Here is a 24,157-nt window from a genome sequence, read left to right on the forward strand (position 1 = left end):
CATCTGGACCTTGACCTCGGACTTTCTAGCCTCTAAAACTTTGAGAAATACATGTCTATTGTTTAAGCCACCCAGACTATGGCATTTTGTTATAGCAGCCCAAGCTGACTAAGACGGATCTTGGTACTGAGAAGTGAGGTGCTGCTGTAACAAATACCTAAGAATGTGGAAGTGGCTTTGGAACTGAATGATGGATGGAAGCTTGAGGTGCATGTATATGGACACTGTGGGCCATTCTGGTGATAGCTCCCAAGGAAATAAGGGATATGTTATTGGAAACTGGGGTAAAGGTGATCTTTGTTATAAAGTGGCAAATAACTTGGATGAACTGTTTTCTATTGTTTTATGGAAGGTAGAACTTATAAGTGATGAAATTGGAGATTTAGCTGACGAGATTTCTAAGCAAAGTCTTAAAGTAATGTCTTGCTTATAGTAAAGTATGAAAGAAGAGAGATGAAATGCAGAACGAATTGTTAACCAAAAATAAACAAACATTTGAAGATTTGGAAAGTTTTCAACCTATCATTATTGTAAAAAATGAGAAAGTTTGTTCTGAAGAGAACACTGTTCAGAACACTGAACAGCCATTTGATGAAGAGATCATGGGTATAACTCATGGACTTAATGAGCCATTTCAACAGAAGTCAGGAACAGAGATGGAATTATATCAGCAGCAAAGACTCTGCTAGTTTGAACAATGAGATGAGATGAAGGAAGGCTGTTGGACTTCTTAGATCCTGCAAGACTGGACCATAGAGCTATTGGGCTGTGAACGTGCGCTATTCTTCAAGAAAAGGTTAGAAAGACCCCGAAGCAATTCAGAGATCTTCAGGGCCATCAGGGACACTGCCTCCATTTCAACAGGCCAGATGGACTCCAACCAAAGCCTTGGAGGCAGGGCCACCCTGCAGAGCATACGGGCTAAGTTGGCCCTGTGGAACCTTGGAGATTGGGCCACCCAGAGCCTTCAGGGCCCTACCGCCACCAGGGTAGAAGCAAGACTGCCACCTCAGTGGGTCCAGAGGCAGAGTATCAAACCAAAGAAGATTATCCTTGAGCATTTAAGATCTAAAGGAATCTGACTTTCTAAGTTAAGAGCTTGCTTGACACCTGTCACCCCTTTCTTATTTCCTGTTTCTCCTTTTTGGAATGGAAATGACTAGCCTATGTCTGTCCCACCTACGTATTTTGGAAACACATACCTTGTCCTTCTTCACAGGTTTACAGCTGAAGAGGAATTTTGCCTTAGGATGAATCATACCTCAAGTCTACCCATATCCAATTTTTATAATATTTAGAAGAAACTTTGGACTTTAGAGTTGATACTGGAATGAGTGAAAATTTTGGGAGCAGGACAAGGTGGCTCACCCCTGTAATCCCAACACTTGGAGAGGCCAAGGTGGGAGGATCACTTGAGCCCAGGCATTTGAGACTAGCCTGGGCAATGCAGCAGACCCTATCTCTACGAAAAATTATCTGGCTGTGGTGGCACACACCTGTAATCCCAGCTATTCAGAAGGTTGAGGCAGAAGAATCACTTGAGCCCAGGAAGTTGAGGCCACAATGAGCCATGATCACATCACCACACTGCAGCCTGGGTGGCAGAGTGAGACCTTGTCTAAGGAAGAAAAAAAAAAAAAGTTTGTGGGGCTGTTGGAATGGAATGAGTATATTTTGCATGTGAGAAGAACATGAATTGGGGTCCTAGTGGTTACATGTTATAGACTCAATGACTGAACTATGTCCTTCCTAATTCATATTTTGAAGTCCCATGACCATCCCTCCTTCTACCTCATTGAAACCCAATTATTTCCCAAAGGCCCCATCTCCAACTACCATCACGTTGAGGGTTAGAACTTCAATATATGAATATTTGGCCATACAGTTCAGTCCATAGAAAATGCTATTTTTTATGTCTCAGTATATGAATTTTGAAGGGATAGAATTCAGTCCACAGCAAATGCTATTTTCATATCTCTTATTAAGTGGTTTGAACTTAATCATATTTTTTCACCATCCAAACCCTCCTTCCACTCCCCAAATCAGAGCTAGGGTAGGCTAATTAAAATGGCATGCCCGATGTCAGTCCCTCCTTCTGTGTCCACTGACCAATCTTCAGAAACTATCAGGCTCTACACTGCTCTTGTTATTTTGGTCTTTCAACATCACCTAGAACTCCTCTTATCATTTCCTCTGGTCTCCTTTTTTCTTTATCTAATCTCTCAGAGGATCTTACCTCTAAACAAAGGAAGCTTCTTAGCAACACAGTTTTGCAATTACTGAGGCATATATAGTTCCTGGCTCCAGGCATCCTTCATGCCTCCACATGAGCCCAGCTCAGGACATAGAATAACAGGTCCTAGCATGACTCTCAAGTGGACAGCCAAAAGAGCTAGTGTAAACATTACCAGCATTACTTACTCTTCTTAAGCACAAGCTACTTCTCAGGTCAGAGATCCAGCAAATGTATCCAGGGTAGGGATACACCGAGGGCCACCACACCTAGGTCTACAATCTTAGAACTTTGAACAAAAGAACACCACCCCTCTTCTATCAGAATGAGAGTGTGTGTATATGTTTGTACATAGAGACTGATTCAGTGATCGATGGAGGTAATAATAAAAATATTCATTTTAATCTTTATGACTTTCTGTAATTTAATGGAACCTCTAGTAGCAGAAAATCCATTCCTGAATGATAAATTCAGGAAATAAGTGTGGGATAGGGAATGGAGGATGGGGCAAAACTAAGTCTACAAGAGGAAAATAGACGAAATGCCGTTATTTCAGTTTTCTGTAATTCTGAATTTTGATAATTTGATTAGGGCCTGATTTGAAATTTACCTTCACTTAGAAAACCGTCTTTTGTAGCAAATACTATAAATGAGACCCCAAGGGAGAAATTTTTTGTTTGTTTGTTTGTTTGAGATGGAGTCTCATTCGGTCACCCAGGCTGGAGTGCAGTGGCGCCATCTCGGCTCACTGCAAACTCTACTTCCCAGCCTCCCGAGTAGCTGGGATTACAGAAGCCTGAAACTACATGCAGCTAATTTTTGTATTTTTAGTAGAGATAGTGTTTCACCATGTTAGCCAGGCTGGTCTGGAACTCCTGGCCTGGCTGGTCTCGAACTCCTGACCTCAAGTGATCCACCTGCCTCGGCTGTCCATAGTGCTGGAATTACAGGTGTGACCCACCACACCTGCTAAGAAATTTTTAAATGAAGAGAAAATGTTTTCAAGATACACTCAAGGACTTTACAAATGCTCATCAATTAAAATTTTTGTGGCCAGGCACGGTTGCTCATGCCTGTAATTCCAGCACTTTGGGAAGCCGAGGCGGGCAGATCATCTGAGGTCGAGAGTTCAAGACCAGCCTGACCAACATGGAGAAACCCCGTCTCTACTAAAAAATACAAAATTAGCCAGGCATGGTGGCGCATGCCTGTAATCCCAGATACTCGGGAGGCTGAGGCAGGAGAATCACTTGAACCAGGGAGGCAGAGGTTGTGGTGAGCCGAGATCACGCCATTGCACTCTAGCATGGGAAATGAGCAAAATTCCATCTCAAAGAAAAAAAAAAGTGAGTTATAAAGCATTAAGCATAGTAGGAATAAAAAATCATACAAAGCAATTCCTATGCTTTTATAGGCAATTCTGATAATATACGCGTTAAGAATCCTCTACTACATTTTTCAAAAATGTATTTCATTTTTAAGTATCCTCTAATTTATATTCATCTAGTCCTGAAATGGTGAGATTTTGTTATAAACTTTTTTTTTTTTTTTGAGACGCAGCCTAGGCTGGAGTGCAGTGTCGCAATCTTGGCTCACTGCAACCTCTGCCCACCAGGTTCAAGCAGTTCTCCTGCCTCAGCCTCCCTAGTAGCTGGGATTACAGGTGTGTGCTAGCACACCTGGCTAATTTTTGTATTTTTAGTAGAGACGAGGTTTCGCCATGTTGGCCAGGCTAGTCTCGAACTCCTGACTTCAAGTGATCTGCCCTCCTTTGCTTCCAAAAGTGCTGGGATTACAGGCATGAGCCACCATGCCTGGTCTTGTTATAAACTCTTAATGATTAACAAAAATGAAGAAGCTACAAAATAAGAATTTAATAAAATTCATAAACTAATATATATTTTAAATATATCAAAAATGTCGTATTTGTTAACTTCTTAGAATTTCTGCATAGCGATTTATTTTGGAAATAGTTGAGAATACTAAATTAATTTTTCTATCTCCATTCTTTATAAAATATCTTTTTTCAGGAACAGAAGTGAAAAAAATTGAAGCTATAAATGTTCCTTGCACACAGCTTTCAATGTCATTTTTTCGTCGGTTATATGATGAAGATATTGTACGAGACAGTGGACATATTGTTAAATGTTTAGATTCTTTTTGTGATCCATTTCTCATTTCTGATGAGTTACGAAGAGTAAGTACAGAATTTTAAAATTTTGCAGTGGAATTTTATTTCAGGAAATGCAAAAATGTCAAAAACTTTGCCTGCTTAAAGCATAAAATACCTTGTCATAAAATACCACTTATTTATAAGTAATGATCAGTAATAATCCTAACATTGGTAGATTTCTACTTAGATGGCACTTTAACCGTCAACTTAATTATTTGTGTATTTTAGTAATTCTCAAATAGGTGCTACTAACATCTGATGGGTAGAGATGCTGCGAAACGTCATATAACTCACAGGACAGTCACAACAAAGTTATCTGGCTCAAAATATCTATAGTGCTGAAGCAGGGAAGTCCTGGCCTATTTAATAAGGCCATTTTTGCTCAGTGTGGGCCTTTTAACTTCTCAAATGAATATTAAAAACATCCCGGGGCTGGGCATAGTAGCTCACACTTGTAATTCCAGCACTTTAGGAGGCTGAGGCGGGTGGATGGTTTAGGCCCAGGAGTTCAAGACCAGCCTGGGCAACATAGCAAAACCCTGTCCACAAAAACTACAAAAGTTAGCCAAGGCTGGTGGCTCACACCTGTATTCCCAGCTGCCCAGAAGGCTGAAGTCCCAGCTGCTCGGAAGGCTGAAGTGAGAAGATTGCTTGAGTCTGGGAAGTCAAGGCTGCAATGAGCTGTGATCATGCCACTGCACTCCAACCTGGGCGACAGAGCAAGACCTTGTCTCAAAAATAAACTTAGATAAATAAATAAAAACATCCCAGGAGTAAAAGAATCTTTTTATCTCATTGCTAATATCAACAAAGCCATTGGATTAACTAAATTCAATTTTGTTTTAGTGAAAAGTACACCGAACTTGGAATTAAAATGTATAGATTACTTACCTGATTCCTGATTTATTATTTAGAAGATAATAATCTTAGGCAAATTTCTCAATCTTTTGAGCCTCAAGGTCTTATATATACAACATGAAGATGAAAGTGCCCATTCTACCTTCTTCCTAAAATCATTGAGAAAATTAATTGAAGAATTTACATGTACCTTTTAGAAATATCAAATGCTGCTAAAATGAAATGTCAGCTTGGGCAACAGAGCAAGACCCCCATCTCTACAAAAATATTAAGAAATAAGCCAGGTGCAGTGGAGTGCACCTGTAGTTCCAGCTACTTGGGAAGCTGAGGTGGGAGGATTGCTTGAGCCCAGGAGTTTGAGGCTGCTGTGAGCTATGATTGTGCCACTGCACCCCAGTCTGGGCAACAGAGTGAGACCTTGTCTCTAAAAAGCAGAAAAAAGAAATGTATTATTGATATTATCATTGTTACAATTATCGAGAGTGTTAAAGTAGTTAAAAATGAGGACTTTCATGTCAAATAGCCATATGTTCAAATCCAGTCTTTGTCACTTAGTAACTGATCCTTAACTTCTCTAAGCTTCAGTTTCTTCATCTATAAAGTAGGCATAATGTGAGAATTATGTGAGATAATGCACTTACTCTGCTTAGCACAATGGCTGGAGCTTAGTAAGTTTTCCAAAATATTAACAACTACTATTAATTACTACTGTTATTATTATCCTCAATTAAGAGAGAAGGGAGATGTACAAGTCTGATGTATTACAAATCCAGTTAGCAGTGAACTAGGGAAGCTACTGATCCATCATTCCGGACACAGGAATCTTGTCTGTAGGAGAAAGGGAGGCATCCAACCAGTCTACACTAAGGCAATACCTAAAAGCACTCATTAACTTAGTTAAAGAAGAAAATAAAATTGACTGAGAATACCCAAACACACACAGTTGAATGAGACTACATATAGTTTGCTCTTACGTAAATGAAGTATATCTAACATAAGATAATATAAATAATATACATGGCTGGGTGTGGTGGCTTACTCCTGTAATCCCAGCACTTTGGGAGGCCAAGGTGGGCAGATCACCTGAGGTCAGGAGTTCGAGACCAGTCTAGCCAATATGGCAAAACCCTGTCTCTACTAAAAACACAAAAATTAGCCAGGTGTGGTGGCGGGTGCCTGTAATCTCAGCTACTTGGGAGGCTGAGGCACAAGAATTCCTTGAACCCGGGAGGCAGAGATTGCGGTGAGCTGAGATCACACCGCTGCACTCCAGCCTAGGTGAAAGAACAAGATTTCGTCTCAAAAGAAAAAATTAAACAAAACAAAACAAAAAATACTATGCAGTAGGGATCTGATATAATTTCTGCTTCTCCTTACCAAGGATTGGAAATTACTAATCAGGAAATGTTTGGTCTGGGTTTCCCTCCTTTTGAGTACTACTGTCAGCTCTTCTCTCTCACACTCCTCTAGCATAAGGGTCTAAAGACCCTTACCTCTAATTTTAGATAATTCACTGTCACTTCTACAGAAAAAGCATCATCAGTGGACATTTTTTTTAAAAAAAAGAAGTATTAGTTTTCCAACAGAATACTCTGCAAAACTACTTGCTGTCTGTCTTATTTATTGCCATGAATAGCACCTCTATTCATGAAATGCTGGAGCTCAGTGTTTTTCTACTAGTTGCCTGTATGGCTTGCTCTTGGGTTCATTGCTACTCTGTGGCAATAGGGAGGAAAGGCTTTTAACTTGGTTGCTTTCTGGCTGATAAAAAATAAAACTAACATCCAGCTTCAGCCTGAACTAAAAAGGGTCCCCCATTGTGCAGCACTACAGAGTGTATTGGCTCATTGTAATGTGAGTACTAATAACAACCACTTTCCTGACTGTGGCTCAGAAGTGTGACCTCTGTCTAAGAGCTACATAGCTGAAGAGATCTGTATGTGAATGGAGAGGGAGAACAGCCATAGAATATTATGTTTTCACATTCATTCCAAAAAATTTTTAAAAATTATTATTTTTTTTAAATTACACAGCCTAGCCGGGCATGGTGGCTCATGCTTGTAATCTCAGCACTTTGGGAGGCAGAGGCGGGTGGATCACTTGAGACCAGGAGTATAAGACTAGCCTGGCCAACATGGTGAAACCCCATCTCTATTAAAAATACAAAAATTAGCCAGGCATGGTGGCACACGCCTGTAATCCCAGCTACTAGGGAGGCTGAGGCAGGAGAATCGCTTGAACCCATGAGGTGGAGGTTGCAATGAGCTGAGATTGCGCCACTGCACTCCAGCCTGGGTGACAGAGGGAGACTCCATCTAAAAAAAGAAAAAAAATTAGCTGGTCATGGTGGCGTGTACCTGTAGTCTCAGCTACTTGGAAGGCTGAGGTGGGAGGATTGCTTGAACTCAGGAAGTTGAAGCTGCAGTGAGCCAAGATGGCACCATCGCACTCCAGCCTGAGTGACAAAGTGGGACCCTGTCTCCTCCACCCCCAAAAAATTGCACAGCCTAATCAGTTCAATATATGAGAGTATTCATGTAAGAAATGTGTTAACTATTCATTCCTAAGTACTTTATTCACCTTTCTCTTAAGCCAGATCTTCAGATAGTTGCAAACATGGGCCTCAATAACACATCATCATTTTCTTACAGAGGGAGGGAGGGAAAGAGGGAGGAAGGAAGGAAGTGGAGATGTGCAAGTGTTACATGTGGCACACCCAGAAAGCAATTAAGTATGGACTGCTTTCCCTTACCTATATTTTCCTAGACATACCTAACCTTGGTTTTCATCAAGGCATTATAAATAAACTGTGTATGGACAACACCATAGAGTTGAGTTTTTTAAATACTTCTTATATGCAATGACCTGTTGGTAAGTTTTCTGTAGAGACTGTGAATGAGCTTAATCAGTTTTCACAATTAAGTGCACTTGCTACTAGACAGTGATTGTTGTATAATTCATTGTATTTTCCTCTTTCCCTTGTGTGGTAGTGTTAAGTGTAATGTACGATTTTGATAGCCTTTCTCCATCTAGAGTTCCTTTCTGTTTGTTTGTTTTTGTCTCTATTTTGTTTATTTGTGCTCTGGTATTTATTTCCTTATGCTAACTTAGGTTTGTTCTTGCTTTTTTAGTTTCTTGAGGTGCATCATTAGCTTATTTGAAGTCTTAGTACTTTTTTGATGTAGGCATTTATTGCTGTAAACTTCTCTTTTAGCACTAATTTTGCTATATTCCATAGGCATGGGTATATTATATTTCCATTTTTATTTGTTCAAGAAAGTTTAAATTTTTCTTCTGAATTTGTTCATTGACTCACTGGTCATTCAGGAATGTGTGTTGGTTCTCATGTATTTGTATAGTTTCCAAAATTTCTTTTGTTATTGATTTCTAGTTTTATTCCATTGTGGTATGAGAAGATACTTGGTATGTTTTCAATTTTTTAAGTGTGTTGAGACTTGTTTTGTGACTCAACATATGGTCTATCCTGAAGAATGTTCCATGTGCTGATGAGAATAGATATTCTGTAACTGTTGGATAAAATGTTCTGTAGATGTCTGTTTGGTCTAGAGTGCAGTTTAAATCCAGTGTTTCTTTATTAATTTTCTGTCTAGATGATCTGTCTAATGTGGAGAGTGGGGTGTTGAATTTTCCAACTATTACTGTATTAGAGTCTATCTCTTCTGTTAGGTCTAATAATATTTGCTTTATATATTTATGTCTGCTGGTGTTGGATGCATATATATTTAGAACAGTATATCCTCTGCCTGAATTGACCCCATTAGCATTATATAATGAGTTTCTTTGTCCCTTTTTACTGTTTTATTTACAGGTCAAGTGAGTTTGCTATGGGCAACATATAGTTAGTTGGATCAAGTTTTGTTTTTTTTTTTAATCCACTCAGCCAGTTTACACATTTTACGTGAAAAATTTAGTGTGTTTATATTCAAGGTTATTATTGATATGTGAGGACATACTTCTGTGATTTTGTTAAATTTTTTGGTTATTTTGTATATCTTTTGTTCGTTTTTCTCTTTTTGTTTATCTTTGGGGTTTGGTGGTTTTCTTTAGTGGCAATATTTGAATCCTTTCTGTGTTTTCAAATTTTGCTTTCAGGTATAGGTCTCCCTTAACCATTTCTTAGGCAGGCCTAGTGATGATGAATTCTCTCCATTGTGGCTTGTCTAGGAAATACTTTCTCTTTCATTTATGAAGAATAATTTTGCTGGGTATAGTATTTTTGGCTGCTAGTTTTTTTCTTTGTTTTCTCTCTCAGCACTTTGAATCATCCCATCCTCTACTGGCCTGTAAGATTTCTTCTGAGAAATCCATTGTGAATCTATTGAGGGTTTCCTTATATGTGGCTAGACACTTTTCTCTTGCTGTTTTTAGAATTCTTTTTCTTTAACTTTTGATGGTCTGATGATAATGTGCCTTCAAGAAGACCTTTTTGGGTAGTACTTATTTGGGGATCTTTAAGGTTCCTGTATCTGGTCGTCTAAATCTCTTGTTAGAATTGAAAAGTTTTCAGCTATTATTTTGTTAAATAGATTTTTTTTAAGCCTTTGGGCTTCTCTTCACCTTCTGGAACACCCATAATTCAAAACTGGGTTTGCTTTATGGTATCCTATATGTAATGTAGGCTTTGTTCATTCTTTTTCTCTTTTTTTTTTTGTCTGACTGGGTTACTTCAAAAGACCTGCCTTCCAGTTCTGAAACTCTTTCTTTGGCTTTATGTAGTCTATTGTTGAAACTCTCAATTGAATCTTTTATTTCATTCATTGAATTATTCAGTCCTAGGATTTCTGTTTGGTGCTTTTTAATGATATCTATTTTTTTGGTGAATTTCTCATTCATATCCCGAATTGTTTTTCTGATTTCTTTGTATTCTTTATGTGTGCTTTCTTGTATCTCACTGAGCTTCTTTAATATCATTAATTTTTTGAGAGAATTTGTTTTTTAGGACTAGAGACAGGGTTTCACCATGTTGCCCAGGCTGGTCTCAAACTCCTGGGCTCAAGCGATCCACCCACCTCAGCCTCCCAAAGTTTTGGGATTACAGGTGTGAGGTACCATGCCTGGCCATATCATTATTTTGAATTTTTTTCTTATAGCTCATAAATTTATTTTTTATTAAATCTGTTGCTGGAGAATTATTGTGTTCTTTTGGAGGTGTCATCTTTTCTTGCTTTTTTGTATTTCTTGTGTCCTTATATTAATATCTGCGCATCTAGTTTAACAGTCACTTCTTTGAATTTATTGGATTGGCTTTTTTAGAAGACTTTTTCCCGAAGATGTACTTATGGTGGTGGTTGGGTAGAGCATTTTGGTTTTGATTCTGGGTGTATGCAGTAGTGTAGTCTCCATATGATTTATTCAGGTGTACTCAGCATCACTGGTGTCTGTGGTTTCCTCAGTGGCTTAGGTTGCAATTGTTAGTAGAGACTGGGGTGAGGTTTTGCTGGGGACAGGTAGGCCACTTTTTGGGCTCTAGTAGTGGCAGCAGCTGGCCAAAGCACACCTGTCCTTGGGCCCCTGAGCAGTATAGGCAGGCAGTGGTGTTAGCAGGTCCAAGCAGGCTGATTCTTGGGCCTCCACGCAGCTTGCTCATGTGCCAGCAGTGTTAGTGGTGGGCTTGGTGTGTGGATGTGTGTTTGGGTCCTCAGGCAGTGTGCATTAAATGGATGATGGCTGTAGCAGTGGTGGGACAACCTTTGGGTTCCCAAGCAGTACACACTTATATTAGTGGTGGCTGTGACATGCTAGGCAGGCCAATCCCCAGGCCCCCAGGGAGCAAGTATGGGTGGGTGCCAGCTGCTGTGGTGGTGGCCAGTTGAGTAAGCCTGTGCTCAGGTCCCCAAGAGGAGTGCACAGATGTCAGCAGTGGTGGATGGGACGGGGCAAACCCCAGAGTCCTGGGTGTGCTTGGGCACTGGATGGGGGACAGTGCCAGGCCAGAGGGGCTGTCCTCAGGTCCTCCAGTGGTGCATACAGGTGGAGCCTCTTGTGAGTTGGGCAGGGTGATCCTCAAGCCCCCTAATGGAAGCAGCAGGGGCAATGAGTGGAGAAAGCTCATCCTGAGGGCATGTGCAAGGGAGCTGTGGCCCTGCTGCAGGGAGTGGGGTGGGGTTGCTGTCAGTGGCTGCAGCCACTGGCAGGTGGCTCTTGGGTTCTGGAGAACACACATTTCAGCCCCCAGCAACAATGGCCTTGGCAGTAGTGGCAGCAACAGTAGGGAGAGCCAGTCTTCAGGGCACATGCAAGTGTGTAGTGGCCCTGCTACCAAAGGAATGGGGGGTACAAGGTCGCTGCCAGTGGTGTATGCTTCAGCCCCTCAGCTGTGGGTGGGAGACCCCATCTTCAGAGAACATGCAAGTGCGTGGCAGACCTGTTGCTGGTGGTGGCAAGGTTGCTATCAGTGACAGCGGCCCCAGGTAAGTGGGTTTCAGGCTCTGGGGAACACACACTTTGTCTCCCTTTGTCTCAAGGGCAGCCTCCTCAGTGTACTGCATCACTCATTCCCCGGGGTACAAGACACCATGCAGAGTCCGGGCGGACATTTGGGGATGTCATTGGGGTTCTAGGGATGTGGAGATGCAGGGACTGTTGGGCCCCAAGGAAGGATGCAGTCTGGTAGGAGTTGGATTCTCAAAATGGTGCCATCCTGCAGCTGCTTAGGACTTGGAGGTGGGGGAGGGGTGGTGGCAGCCAGCATGAGTTCCTCTCTGGAGCAGTGCCATTATGTGGTCTCCAGGCAGCAGCCTATTACTAGTCTCTGGGCCCATGAGGGTTGAGGAGCTCTCCCATGGTGAGGATTGCAGGAGTCCACAGTAGAAATGTAGACTGCTGGGGTCTTTCACTTACCATTTCCCTGCATTGGGAAGCCTCTCCAGACTCCCAGCCAATCCCAGCTCCTTCTGTGCTTGTATGTTTCCTGTCACCTCTCTGTTGAATTCCAGTGTTCTCTGTTAGATGCCTCTTTGAAGTGTGATTATCTACTTGCTATTTTGGTTCTACTTTGTTCAGGAAGTGAGTGCCAGATGCCTCTAGTCAACCATCTTGACATCCCTCCCATCTAAAGTTGTTTGTATGTATTTATTTTTTTTTCCACTTTATTTCTTGACCATAGTTTTTTTGTCCTTTATTATTTGGGTCTTATTATATCTATATTTTATTTTTAGCTATTTCACATTCTTTTTTTTCTCTCTCTGTCACCCAGGCTGGAGTGCAGTGGTGCAGTCGTGGCTCACTGCAGCTTCAATCATCTTCTGAGCTCAAGCAATACTCCCACCTCAACCTCCTGATTCACTAGGGCTACAGGCATTCGCCACCACGTCCAGCTTATTTTGGGGGGTGGTTTTAGTAGAGGTGAGGTCTCACTGTGTTGCTCAGGCTGGCCTCAAGCTCCTGGCCTCAAGCGATCCTCCTGCCATGGCCTCCCAAAGTGCTGAGATTATAGGCACGAACCACCATGCCCAGCCTTCACATTCTTTTTTTAAAATAGGGAGGCTGAGGCAAGAAGATCACTTGAGCCCAGGAGTTTGACACCAGCTTGGGAAACATAGTGAGACTCCATCTCTAAAAGAAGAAAAAATAAACAAAGTAGGTAGGATATAAACAATCCAGTGGAAAAAATATATGTTATATCTCACATTGGTCACCTTTTATACCCACTACAATCGATAAATGAATCAGTGGTCTGTATTTCCCAATGGCATAAGAAAATCCCCTACATCGGATCTAGTTTTCTGCTTTCTGTATGAGGTAGCAAGACCTCAGAAGAGCAAGAGTCAATGTCAATAGGTGATGTGTGAAGTGATCTTACTAGAGGAGAGCAGGAAAGCGAGAGCTGGATATGAGGTTCCAGCACCTGAATGGTTCAAAAAGGAGTACTTGTGGGAGTAAGAACAATAGTGATCCAAAATCCATAAGAGGAGAGAGCTTAGAAAATGACCATTTAGTCTCTGGGTAGAAGCCAAGATGGAGGCCTTATGGGATGGAGAAGTGTCCTCATTTATTTATGCTCCTATTTATTTCCAAATAAGATTTGAGGTGACATAACACTAAAACAATTACTAAAAATATAAACTAGAATAAAGAAATAAAGTGGAAGGAGGGAAGACTTAGCCACTGTGTTTTAAATTTTGATTTGTTCTTTTCATTGAATGTCAGTTCCTAATGATAAAATAGAGGCAAATAAATGCAGATTACAGGTTACTCTCTTCAGTTGACTCAAGATTGGTTCTTAAAATAGGTGTAAGATTATTTTTAAGTCTATAAAATGAAACCTTTGAAAACATAAAAGTTAAAATCTTGAGTTATGTTACATTAAGATGAATTTTATCATCTTAGGTTTTGCTAGTGGAAGACTCAGAAAAATATGAAATATTCAGCCAACCAGATAGAGAAGAGTTCCTGTTTTGTCTTTTCAAACATCTTTGCCTTGGTGGAGCCCTTTGTCAATATGAAGATGTGATTAGCCCATATCTGGAAACAACAAAGCTTATCTATAAGGATCTGGTGAGGTAATGTTGCTAGATCACAATATGTAAATCTCTAGTTAATAGAATAAATTATTTGTTTAACCATGATGGAATTACACAACATCATTCAGTGGTCATATTAACAACCAAAGCATATAAAAAGCTCTACCCTCACCCCCCTCTCATAACCTTCCCCTCTCTTCCAGAATAGAAAGATTTCTGGATTTCTCTCTCATTTAGTTCTCAGTCCCCTCATTCTTCATCTAGCTCTTCTGCTTTTTTCCTCATTCAGACCTGTTACCAACTGCCATCTTCCAAGCCTTCTTTTTTTCTTACCAAGCCTCCTTTTAAATCTGAAGGGAACACAAGAGATCCCTCCAGATGTTTGAGTTTGCTTAACTAATAGTAAAAACAATTATTACCTTTGTTCCAAAGAAGTGGAAGAATTTTCACGTAGATGTAATCTTTACCTTTTCAAATTAATCCCAGTGCTTATACAGTTTGAGGTATTCTAGTAGCATTTTTCTTTTTGAAGATCAAATGAGAATTAAAACCTTACAAATTTCTTATTTGTACCTTTCTTTTAACTGAAGTGAATGTTCTTTGGTTGGGTTTTTCAGTTATGAGGATATTGGATCATCTTAATAGGCAAAGCAATAGAAAGCAAAGGGTCTTAAAAGTTAGTAATATAATTTTACTTTAATAGGAGAAAACCAGAATTAGCTTCTCATTGGACTCATAATTGTTACTTTACTTATACTCAACACCTTAATTCTCATATCCATTCCATGTGTCATATAGCTATACAGCAAACTGCATAATTTAGTTATGCAATTAATTTATTTTATGGTTTTAAAAACAGAAAAATGTTTCTATAATCTCTCTGTGATTTTAATGAACAAGTTATTGTCAACACATACAGATTATTGGAAGAAGATATGTTAGGAACAGAATTTCAGAAAAAGCATACACATACCTATTAATATATTAAACATACTCTCCTAAGTATTTGAAGTTCATGTAAACCTGCTAGACTGCTTCTAGCACTCCCTGAAGATACTTCTCTGTATACCCTACACATACACAAACACACACGCACTCATGCACTTACACACATACTACTACCACTGCTGCCACAACGCGTTGTACCCCATCAGCCACATGAACCTGTGGAATTCCTCACTACTCTGTGCTGTGGAGGAGGAGATTGTGTTGGAGATATTTGAAGTAGAACTAAGTTTAGAACCTACACATTGAAGAAACTGCTATTTTTCCCAACATTCCCTTCTCCAGATTCTCACCTGCGATTCTCTTCTACATTTTTGGATGCTAAGAAAAAGTATGACTGCTTTACAGTGTCTAACCTGCCCTTGCAGATAAATATTATTCCTAATCCATTCTAGCACAGTCCATCCCTTATGTTTGCACATGTTGGGAGCACACTACAGAGTGTGATTTCAGGAGTCTCTAACTCAAACAAAAGGGTAAAAATGTTATTAAAATATTTTCTTCTTAATCCATTATAACAGGTCCTATAAAACACACCTTTTTTTATTTTTTTAATTTTATTTATTTATTTTTTGAGACAGCGTCTCACCGTGTCACTCAGGCCAGGCTGGAGTGCAGTGGCACGATCTCAGCTCACTGCAACCTCCACCTCCTGGGTTCAAGGGATTCTCCTGCCTCAGTCTCCCAAGTAGCTGGGATTATAGGCACATGCCACCATGCCTGGCTAATTTCTTTATTTTTCATAGAGACGGGGTTTTGCCATGTTGGCCAGGCTGGTCTCAAACACCTGACCTCGGGTGATCTGCCCGCCTCAGCCTCCCAAAGTGCTGGGATCACAGGCGTGAGCCACTGCACCCAGCCTATTTTATTTATTTTTTATCTTTTTTTTTTTTTTTTTGAGACAGGGTCTCACTCTGTTGCCCAGGCTGCAGTACAGTGGCACAGTCTCGACTCACTGCAACGTCTGCCTCCTGGGCTCAGGTAGTCCTCCCACCTTAGCCTCCCAAATAGCTCGGATCACAAGCACACACCACTACACCTGGCTAAGTTTTTCATATTTTTTGTAGAGACAGGGTTTCACCATATTACCCAGGCTGGTCTCAAACTTCTGGACTCAGGTGATCCACCTGCCTTAGCCTCCCAAAGTGCTGGGATTACAGGTGTGAGCCACTGCACCCAGTCAGGTCCTTGTTTTTTAAAATGTGCAGAGTTACTTAGAATAGTCTGGACACCCCGGAGTTTAGAGTCAATATCGGACTGATCCTCAGAAATAATCGCAAATGACATTGACAAGAAACAGCTATATTATGTCCAAACCATTAATATAATTACACTTTAAAAAATATTATATGGAAATTATGTTTCTTTATCCTTAAAAACCATGGTTATCAGAGGATGGAATTAGTGATGGATAAAGATCTAATATAATGCAATTATTAGTAGAACACCATAGAGCACTAATCAATATCACTTTATATTTCCTTTTCCTTTTTTCTTAAGAGATATAGGACAGATGATAACTGTACTTTCTTGCTAGGCCTATAAAAAATTAGACAAATTATTTTAGAGATATTTTAAAGTAATACTAACGTAGGATCAGAGGTAATAGAATAATATGATTTCTTTCTATTAGAAACTAACATCTAATAATGTACAAATGGTGGTTTCTTTCTAAAACAATATACTTGTTTTTGTTTTTGTTTTTGATTTTTTTTGAGATGGAGTCTCACTCTATCGCACAGGCTGGAATGCAGTGGTGCAATCTCAGCTCACTGCAACCTCCGCCTACCGAGTTCAAGCGATTCTCGTGCCTCAGCTTCCCCAATAACTGAGACTACAGGCGCATACCACCACGGCCTAGCTAATTTTTGTATTTTTATTAGAGGTGGGGTTTCACCATGTTGGCCAGGCTGGTCTGGAACTCCTAACCTCAGGCGATCTGCCCACCTCGGCTACCCAAAGTGCTGGGATTACAGGTGTGAGCCACTGTGCCCAGCCGATATACTTGTGGTACATGTTTATATGTGTTAAGTGATTGTTCTAATATCAAATACTAAATTTTCCTCTAAACTGATTTGATAAACACTTTTACAAAGTTTTTTCTTTCGTCAGATTTTTAAATGGAAATAATTTATGTATAGTAAAATGAATAAATCATAAATATACATACAATTTGGTGAATCTTTATGTATGTTTATACCAAATAACCACCCACAGATCAATACTTAGAATTAGATATAACCATAGATATATTCTTTATATTGACCTAGGTGATTATATAGGTGTATGCAAAGTATTTTATATATAGTGGTTATAGTCATCCCTTGGGTAAGCACAAAATCTTAAAAGTAGTATTCAACTTTTAAGCAGTATGTTAAGCAATAGAGAAATCAAAAGAAAATGAACTTGACCTATGTCATAGAAATATTTGGAAATCAATTTAATCCTGGGTTTAAGTCTAAATGAAATATCTAGTAGAGATGAAAACCACCTAAGATTCTTGAACCCTGAAATGGCTATGGCTGGTCATCCCCAAAAGGTACACAAGCTCAACCATACATACACACACACCACTCAAACTGAGTCTTCCTTTTTCCTCCTCCTCCTCTTTCTTCTCTCCCTCTCCCAATTACTTTTACATATGTAGTAGATGGAGAAGCAGTACTTACACCTAAAAAAGTAGAGAAGAGGGTATCTTCCTTTAAATTTTACCTATACATGTCACACATTAATAATACCTTTGATACATATGTATTAAATATTTATAGAGTGTATAGGTCAGGGATAAGCAGCTGAGGTGTAACAGAAAGATGACTGGACTCTGAGTCACCTATATTCTATTCCCAGAAATACCACTTTTATTTAGCTTATCTTAATTATAGCATTTAGCTTCTTTAGTTATATTGTCCATAAAATTGACAAAATAATGCCTACCTCAATAAGTTGTGTGATCTTTAAATGAGGTCATGTATATAAGGGTATTTTGGAGGCAGGGTACAGTGGCCATTACCTGTAATCCCAGGACTTTGGGAGGCCAAAGCAGAAGGATCTCTTGAGGCCAGGGTTTCAAGACCAGCTTGGGTAATATAGCAAGACTTTGTCCCTACAAAAATAAAAAATAATAAAAAGTTAAAAATTGGGTAAAAAATGTTTTACAAACTGTAAGGCATTATAAATATAAAGTGTGTGTATATGTATTTATATATATGTAACAAATTATAAATATATATCTGTAGCTTATTTTCTCAATCCTTAGTTTGCTTTCTCACTACATATTGCCATAGGAAATCTTTTGTGGGGAGAGTAACTGAAAGAAAGCTACTGAAAAAAATTATTTGTAATATGATATAACTTAGCAGTATATAATTTAACAAATAGTTGTTTGGGTTTTTTGGGGTTTTTTTGTTTGTTTGTTTGTTTGTTTGTTTTTGAGATGGAGTTTCGCTCTTGTTGCCCAGACTGGAGTGCAATGGTGCAATCTTGGCTCATTGCAACCTCCGCCTCCCGGGTTCAAGCGATTCTCCTGCCTCAGCCTCCCGAGTACCTGGGATTACAGGCTATGTTTTTGTATTTTTAGTAGAGACGGGGTTTCTCCATGTTGGTCAGGCTGGTCTTGAACTCCCGACCTCAGGTAATCCGCCTGCCTAGGCCTCCCAAAGTGCTGAGATTACAGCCATGAGCCACCGCGACCGGTCAACAAATAGTTTTTATATACATTATCTCATTTGATTTTCATATACTAAAAGGAACATATTATTCCAATTTACATATGAGAAAATTGAGGCTCAGAAAGGTTAATCCTACTCAAAGTGAAAGAACAGGTCAGTGGCAGAACTAGCATTTATATTTACATTGTTTAAGTCTTCAGTCTAGCATGCTTTTATCTACCCCGTATGGCTGTTTACACTTCAGTCTGATTTTTACAAATCCCTATTTGTCCAATAATTGTCTCTGTAGCCTGGGAAGGTAATTTCATCATCTGAGTCTCAGACTGACTTTAAACCTTCTAACTGTAAGATTCAATTTTCTGCTATTTCAATTCAGTTGACCTTGCCCATTCTTGGATGAAGCCTCAGATGCCATTTTTTCAAACCACTTAGTTGGATAGTATGTATTTCCATGTTCTATATGAATAAGAACACTTAAATACTAAAAGGGATCATTACTTAAATGTATATGCCAGTGCCTATTAAATGTTAAAATCACCTTTTCTTCCTTTTTTTAGTGTTCGAAAGAATCCTCAAACCAAGAAAATACAAATTACCTCTTCTGTCTTTAAAGTTTCAGCCTATGTAAGTGTGAGAGAACTTTTGCAACCAAGAATTTAATTACTTTTTATTAATAGAGTTGTACAACTGGAGTTAACAATCAGGACAATGTTATGCCTAGGAGAAAAGACAATGTTATTTAGAGTTTTGTTAAAATTAAAAGTTGGTAGAGTATGCTTTTGTTTGGAGAACAGTTTGAACTTTTTTCCCTGGCTTCCTTTCTGTCATCTGTATCTAATAACATTGCCTACTTATTTTAGAGCTAAATCTGTGACTCAGATGGAGTAGAGCACAGTTCTCTTAGTCTGTCAAACCATCATTTATAGGGCAGATAAATAAGAATGCCATAAATGTTGCCGGGCCTGGTGGCTCACGCCTGTAATCCCATTTTAGGGGGCCGAGGCAGGCAGATCACGAGCTCAGGAGATCGAGACCATCCTGGCTAACACTGTGAAACCCCGTCTCTACTAAAAATACAAAAAATTAGCCGGGCATGGCGGCACGCGCCTGTAGTCCCAGCTATTAGGGAGGCTGAGGCAGGAGAATCACTTGAACCTGGGAGGCGGAGGTTGCAGTGAGCTGAGATCTTGCCACTGCACTCCAGCCTGGGCGACAGAGCGAGACTCCATCTTAAAAAAAAAAAAAAAAAAAAAAAAAGAATTCCATAAATGTGTCTTTATACATAGAATCTGGTACTTGAATTTCAGTATTATACAAAAGATATTATTACATTCAAAGCAGTTTCTAAGTATCTTCATTCAGTCACTTAACAAGCATTTATTAAATATATACTGTGTATCAGCTATTGTACTGGGCTAAGTCACAGTGATAAACAAAAGAAACATAGTCCCCACCCCGTGCAGTGGCTCAAGCCTGTAATCCCAGCACTTTGAGAGGGCGGATCACTTGAGGTCAGGAGTTTGAAACCAGCCTGGCCAACATGGTAAAACCCCATCTCTACAAAAAATACAAAAAATTAGCGGGGTGTGGTGGCAGACGCCTGTAATCCCAGCTACTCGGGAGCCTGAGGTATGAGAATTGCTTGAACCCAGGAAGCGAAAGTTGCAGTGAGCTGTGATGGTACCAATACTGTACTCCAGACTGGGCAACAGAGTAAGACTCCCAACTCCAAAAAAAATTAAAAAAAAAAAAGAGAAAACAAAGATAGAAAATTGCTAAATATAAAATTTTTGCAATATTAGCACTTTAAAAGCACTTTTTTTTAAATGATGGGATTTGTCTTTGGACTATAAATTCCTTAAAGACAAAAATTATGCATGTAAGTATAGTACATATGTATTCCTATCATAGTTAATCATTAATTATCTGCCAATTTATTGTCAAAGATTTTATCCATGTTTCCTGTTTTGACAGAAAATACATAATAGGCAAATATGTTGATTATCACTTAAATGTAGTTGTATACTAACTAATTTAGGATTGGCCGGGCGCTGTGGCTCACGCCTGTAATCCCAGCCTTTTGGGAGGCCGAGACAGGTGGATCACAAAGTCAGGAGTTCAAGACTAGCCTGGCTAAGATGCTGAAACCCCATCTCTACTAAAAACACAAAAATTAGCTGGGCATGGTGGCACATGCCTGTAATCCCAGCTACTCGGGAAGCTGAGGCGGGAGAATCACTTGAACCCGTGTGGCAGAGGTTGCAGTGAGCCGAGATCACGCTGCTGCACTCCAGCCTGGGCAACGGAGCAAGACTCCGTCTCAAAAAAAAAAAAATTAATTAATTAATTAATTAAATAAAAATGAAAATAATGATAATAATTTAGGTTTGTCTTTTTCAGGATTCTGCTGGTATGTGCTATCCTTCAGCAAAGAATCATGAACAGACATTTTCTTACTTTATTGTGGATCCTATCAGGCGTCACCTTCATGTTTTATACCACTGTTATGGTGTGGGAGACATGTCTTAATGCTCTTTCAGATTATGTACCTCTACTATTTTTTATTTATCATTTTTCTATCTTAATACTAACTTATAGATAAACATATACCTTGCAAATTAATTCAAGAAAAATGTAAGGAGCCTACTTAGAGCAGAAGAAAGCAAACACCAAGATGCCGTTTTAAAAATTTGTGTGGAATACTAACCGGGGATCAAATTTCATCCATAATAAAATCTATACCAAAAAAGTTGTGGAATTTTTACAAAAAGTTACAAGGAATTAGAAATCTAGTTCATATTTGTTGCATTGCAATTCAAGTGAATCCTCAATTTTCCATGTATTTTAATTTATAAGCTAACTAATTCTGGATTGAAAATGTAGCAGAAAACTAAACATTTCTACCACTGATCATGAATATGAATTGTTAGTTTATTTAACTTGTTTCATTTAATTACATTTCTTCATTGCACAAGCGTTTACATCTCTAAAGCTAGGCAAAGCATAACAATTCTTTTGCTTCATTTGTTCCACTTAAAAGCCTCAATAAAAAAGTAATGTTCTGGGGCCTAGCGCGGTGGCTCACGCCTGTAATCTCAGCACTTTGGGAGGCCAAGGCGGGCAGATCACGAGGTCAAGAGATCGAGACCATCCTGGCCAACATGGTGAAACCCCTTCTCTACCAAAAGTACAAAAATTAGCTGGCTGTGGTGGCGTGTGCCTGTAGTCCCAGCTACTCAGGAGGCTGAGGCAAGAGAATCACTTAAACCCGGGAAGCGGAGGTTGCAGTGAGCCGAGGCTGCGCCACTGTACTGTAGCTCTGGCAACAGAGCAAGACTCCGTCTCAGAAAAAAAAAAAAAAAAAGTTCTGAAAGTAGTCGTAAACTCTTTTATCACATAATAAATTAAAACTGCAGCTGTCCCACAGCTAATACAAGAGCTACATGTAAACAGAGAAAGTTGCCTGATGGCATTAGTAAGTTGTTCAAAGAGTGAGAAGCAGGTTATCTTACTACTGTTCCTTATTTCATTCATAGTATTAATGTATAACTTAGATTGTTTTTGGTTTTTTTTTGATGGCAAAAATCATTGACATATATCCCATGGGTCATGGGAAGCCTGTAAGAAATGTTGAGGTTTGAGGAGGAACAGGAGCAAGTTTGAAAGATGTGTTTCTGTGTTGTGGGATAAAGCAATAATCTTGGACTTGAACCTGGATTTGTATCTCGAATGCAGCTGGCAATTTGGGTATAGGGCTCATGGGAAAGAGTGTGTTTTACTTCTAATACCTAACACAATGCCTTGGCATATTAAATGTTTATTGAGTGAATAACTACTTTCCAGATATCCTCATAATACCCATAGATTTTTTAAAATTACATAAAAACATAAAATCAAGAACTGAAATGTCTGTTTGCTACCAGCTTTGCTGCTTACCTCACAGTTCCCTATGACCTGGAGACCCTTTCGATCAATCAAGTGGCCAATCAGTAACTCGTTTTGAATACCAATTCTATGCAAGGCACTGGGCAGTTTACTTTGGGGAAACATACACTCCCTATAAACCTATTTAGGAAGGTAATCTTTCAGAGTGTGACTACCAAGAGTGATTGTTGCATGAATTCAGAGATAGAAGAGATCACTCTGAACTAAGATAGGCATAGTCTGGCTTCTATGGAAAGACTGGTGGGATATCAGTAACGGAAGAGAACAGCAGTTGAAGGGAGCGCATGATGTGACAAGGTACTCTGGGCTTGGCCCTCGGATGAAAGTCCAGAGGCAAAAGATGGGAAAGTGATACTGAGGAATTGCCACTATTTTTCCTCAGCTCTAAAGGTGGAGGTAGATAGGACCTTTCAGGAAAGATTGCTCCATTGTTTTGGACAAATCATTTGATGACTCATTTGTGATTATGCAAATTAACTGTATTATAAGGCATAATAGAGTAGTGATAAAGAGTTTGGGCTGGGCTGTCAGGTTGCCTGGATTTTTAAATTTGCCATTACTTGGTGTGTGACCTTGAGCTGGTTACTTAACTCTCTGCACCTCAATTGTCTTTTCTATAAAATGGAAAAAAATAATAGGACTACCTCGCAGGGCACGGTGGCTCACACCTGTAATCCCAGCACTTTGGGAGGCCAAGGCGGGCAGATCACGAGGTCAGGAGATCGAGACCATCCTAGCTAACACAGTGAAACTCCATGTCTACAACAAAATAACAACAACAAAAAAAATGAGCTGGGCGTAGTGGCAGGCGCCTGTAGTCCCAGCTACTCGGGAGGCTGAGGCAGGGGAATTGCTTGAACCCGGGAGGTGGAGGTTGCAGTGAGCCAAGATCGCACCACTGCACTCCAGCCTGGGCGAGAGAGCAAGACTCCATCTCAAAAAAAATAATAAAATAAAATAATAATAATAATAGGACTACCTCATAAGTTTTTTGGAAAATTATATTAATTAATACATATGTTGGGCTTTGAATGATGCCAGGCGCATAGTTTGAGTGCTCACGAATTTTGGCTGCATTCTCTACTGAGGAAATATGAAGAAAAAAAAAAGAGAAACAGTTAACTGTCTGCATAATAATGTAAAAAGCTGTCTTCTTGGGGCCTGAATTGCTTTTATATAGATTATTATTAATTTGACTGAAGAGATGGGAAAATTGGTTTTTCCTCTTTGGGGGCCCCAGAGAACGTAGAGGTCCTGAGCACAGACTCCAGGTATTTCTTTGGCAGCATTTGTACACTTGGAACTATTTGCTCAGCTATTTGTTATAATTTGTTTAATATCTTTCATGAAAACAAGTACTGTATCCATTTTGTTTACCTTTGTGTCCACAATGCCTAGAACTTGAAAGACAATACATACCCATTGTCTGACTGACAACTGTTGGTAGAGAGAAACTGGCCTTTGAAGTGCAACTGTGGAGAGTGTGGAAAGTGAGGGAGGGGGAAAGGTTGGTGCTGAGGGTTATAGATCATCAGCATGGAAGCCTCCTCTGCAGGGGCTGAGCTGATGGACTTTAGCAGCCTTCATACCTATGTGCCCACCTTAAATTTACTGTACAGTCATCCCTCTAGTTATACTTCAACCTTTTGTTAAATTTTGCAGACTATTATAGTCTGGATTCATACTGTAGTCTGGATTTAGCTGCCCAGCATGGGATTAGATATGCAGCCCAGGAACATGTCTGTGGCAAAAATTGTCCCTAGAGAGCAGCAGCCGCAGCCCGTAGAAGCCA

General features: G+C 39.7%; 1 protein-coding gene across 4 annotated transcripts in view; it reads left to right on the plus strand.

Annotated features, from left to right (window-relative positions):
- The window catches only part of CFAP300 (cilia and flagella associated protein 300), a 37,169-nt gene extending 14,852 nt beyond the window's left edge, over window positions 1-22,317 (plus strand). For 3 of the 4 annotated variants that reach the window (XM_054438899.1, XM_063671379.1, XM_054438901.2), the window contains exons 4-7: window positions 4,264-4,430; window positions 13,614-13,786; window positions 18,978-19,044; window positions 20,821-21,299. In XM_054438899.1, the coding sequence (XP_054294874.1) occupies window positions 4,264-4,430; window positions 13,614-13,786; window positions 18,978-19,044; window positions 20,821-20,949 (536 nt within the window). In that variant the 3' untranslated portion in view covers window positions 20,950-21,299. Of the gene's footprint in view, window positions 1-4,263; window positions 4,431-13,613; window positions 13,787-18,977; window positions 19,045-20,820 lie in introns of all 4 variants that reach the window. The other variant, XM_054438900.2, reaches the window with a different exon arrangement.
- The last annotated feature ends 1,840 nt before the right edge of the window (window positions 22,318-24,157 follow it).

Source organism: Pongo pygmaeus, chromosome 9 (genome assembly GCF_028885625.2).
Source record: "Pongo pygmaeus isolate AG05252 chromosome 9, NHGRI_mPonPyg2-v2.0_pri, whole genome shotgun sequence".
NCBI lineage: Eukaryota > Metazoa > Chordata > Mammalia > Primates > Hominidae > Pongo > Pongo pygmaeus.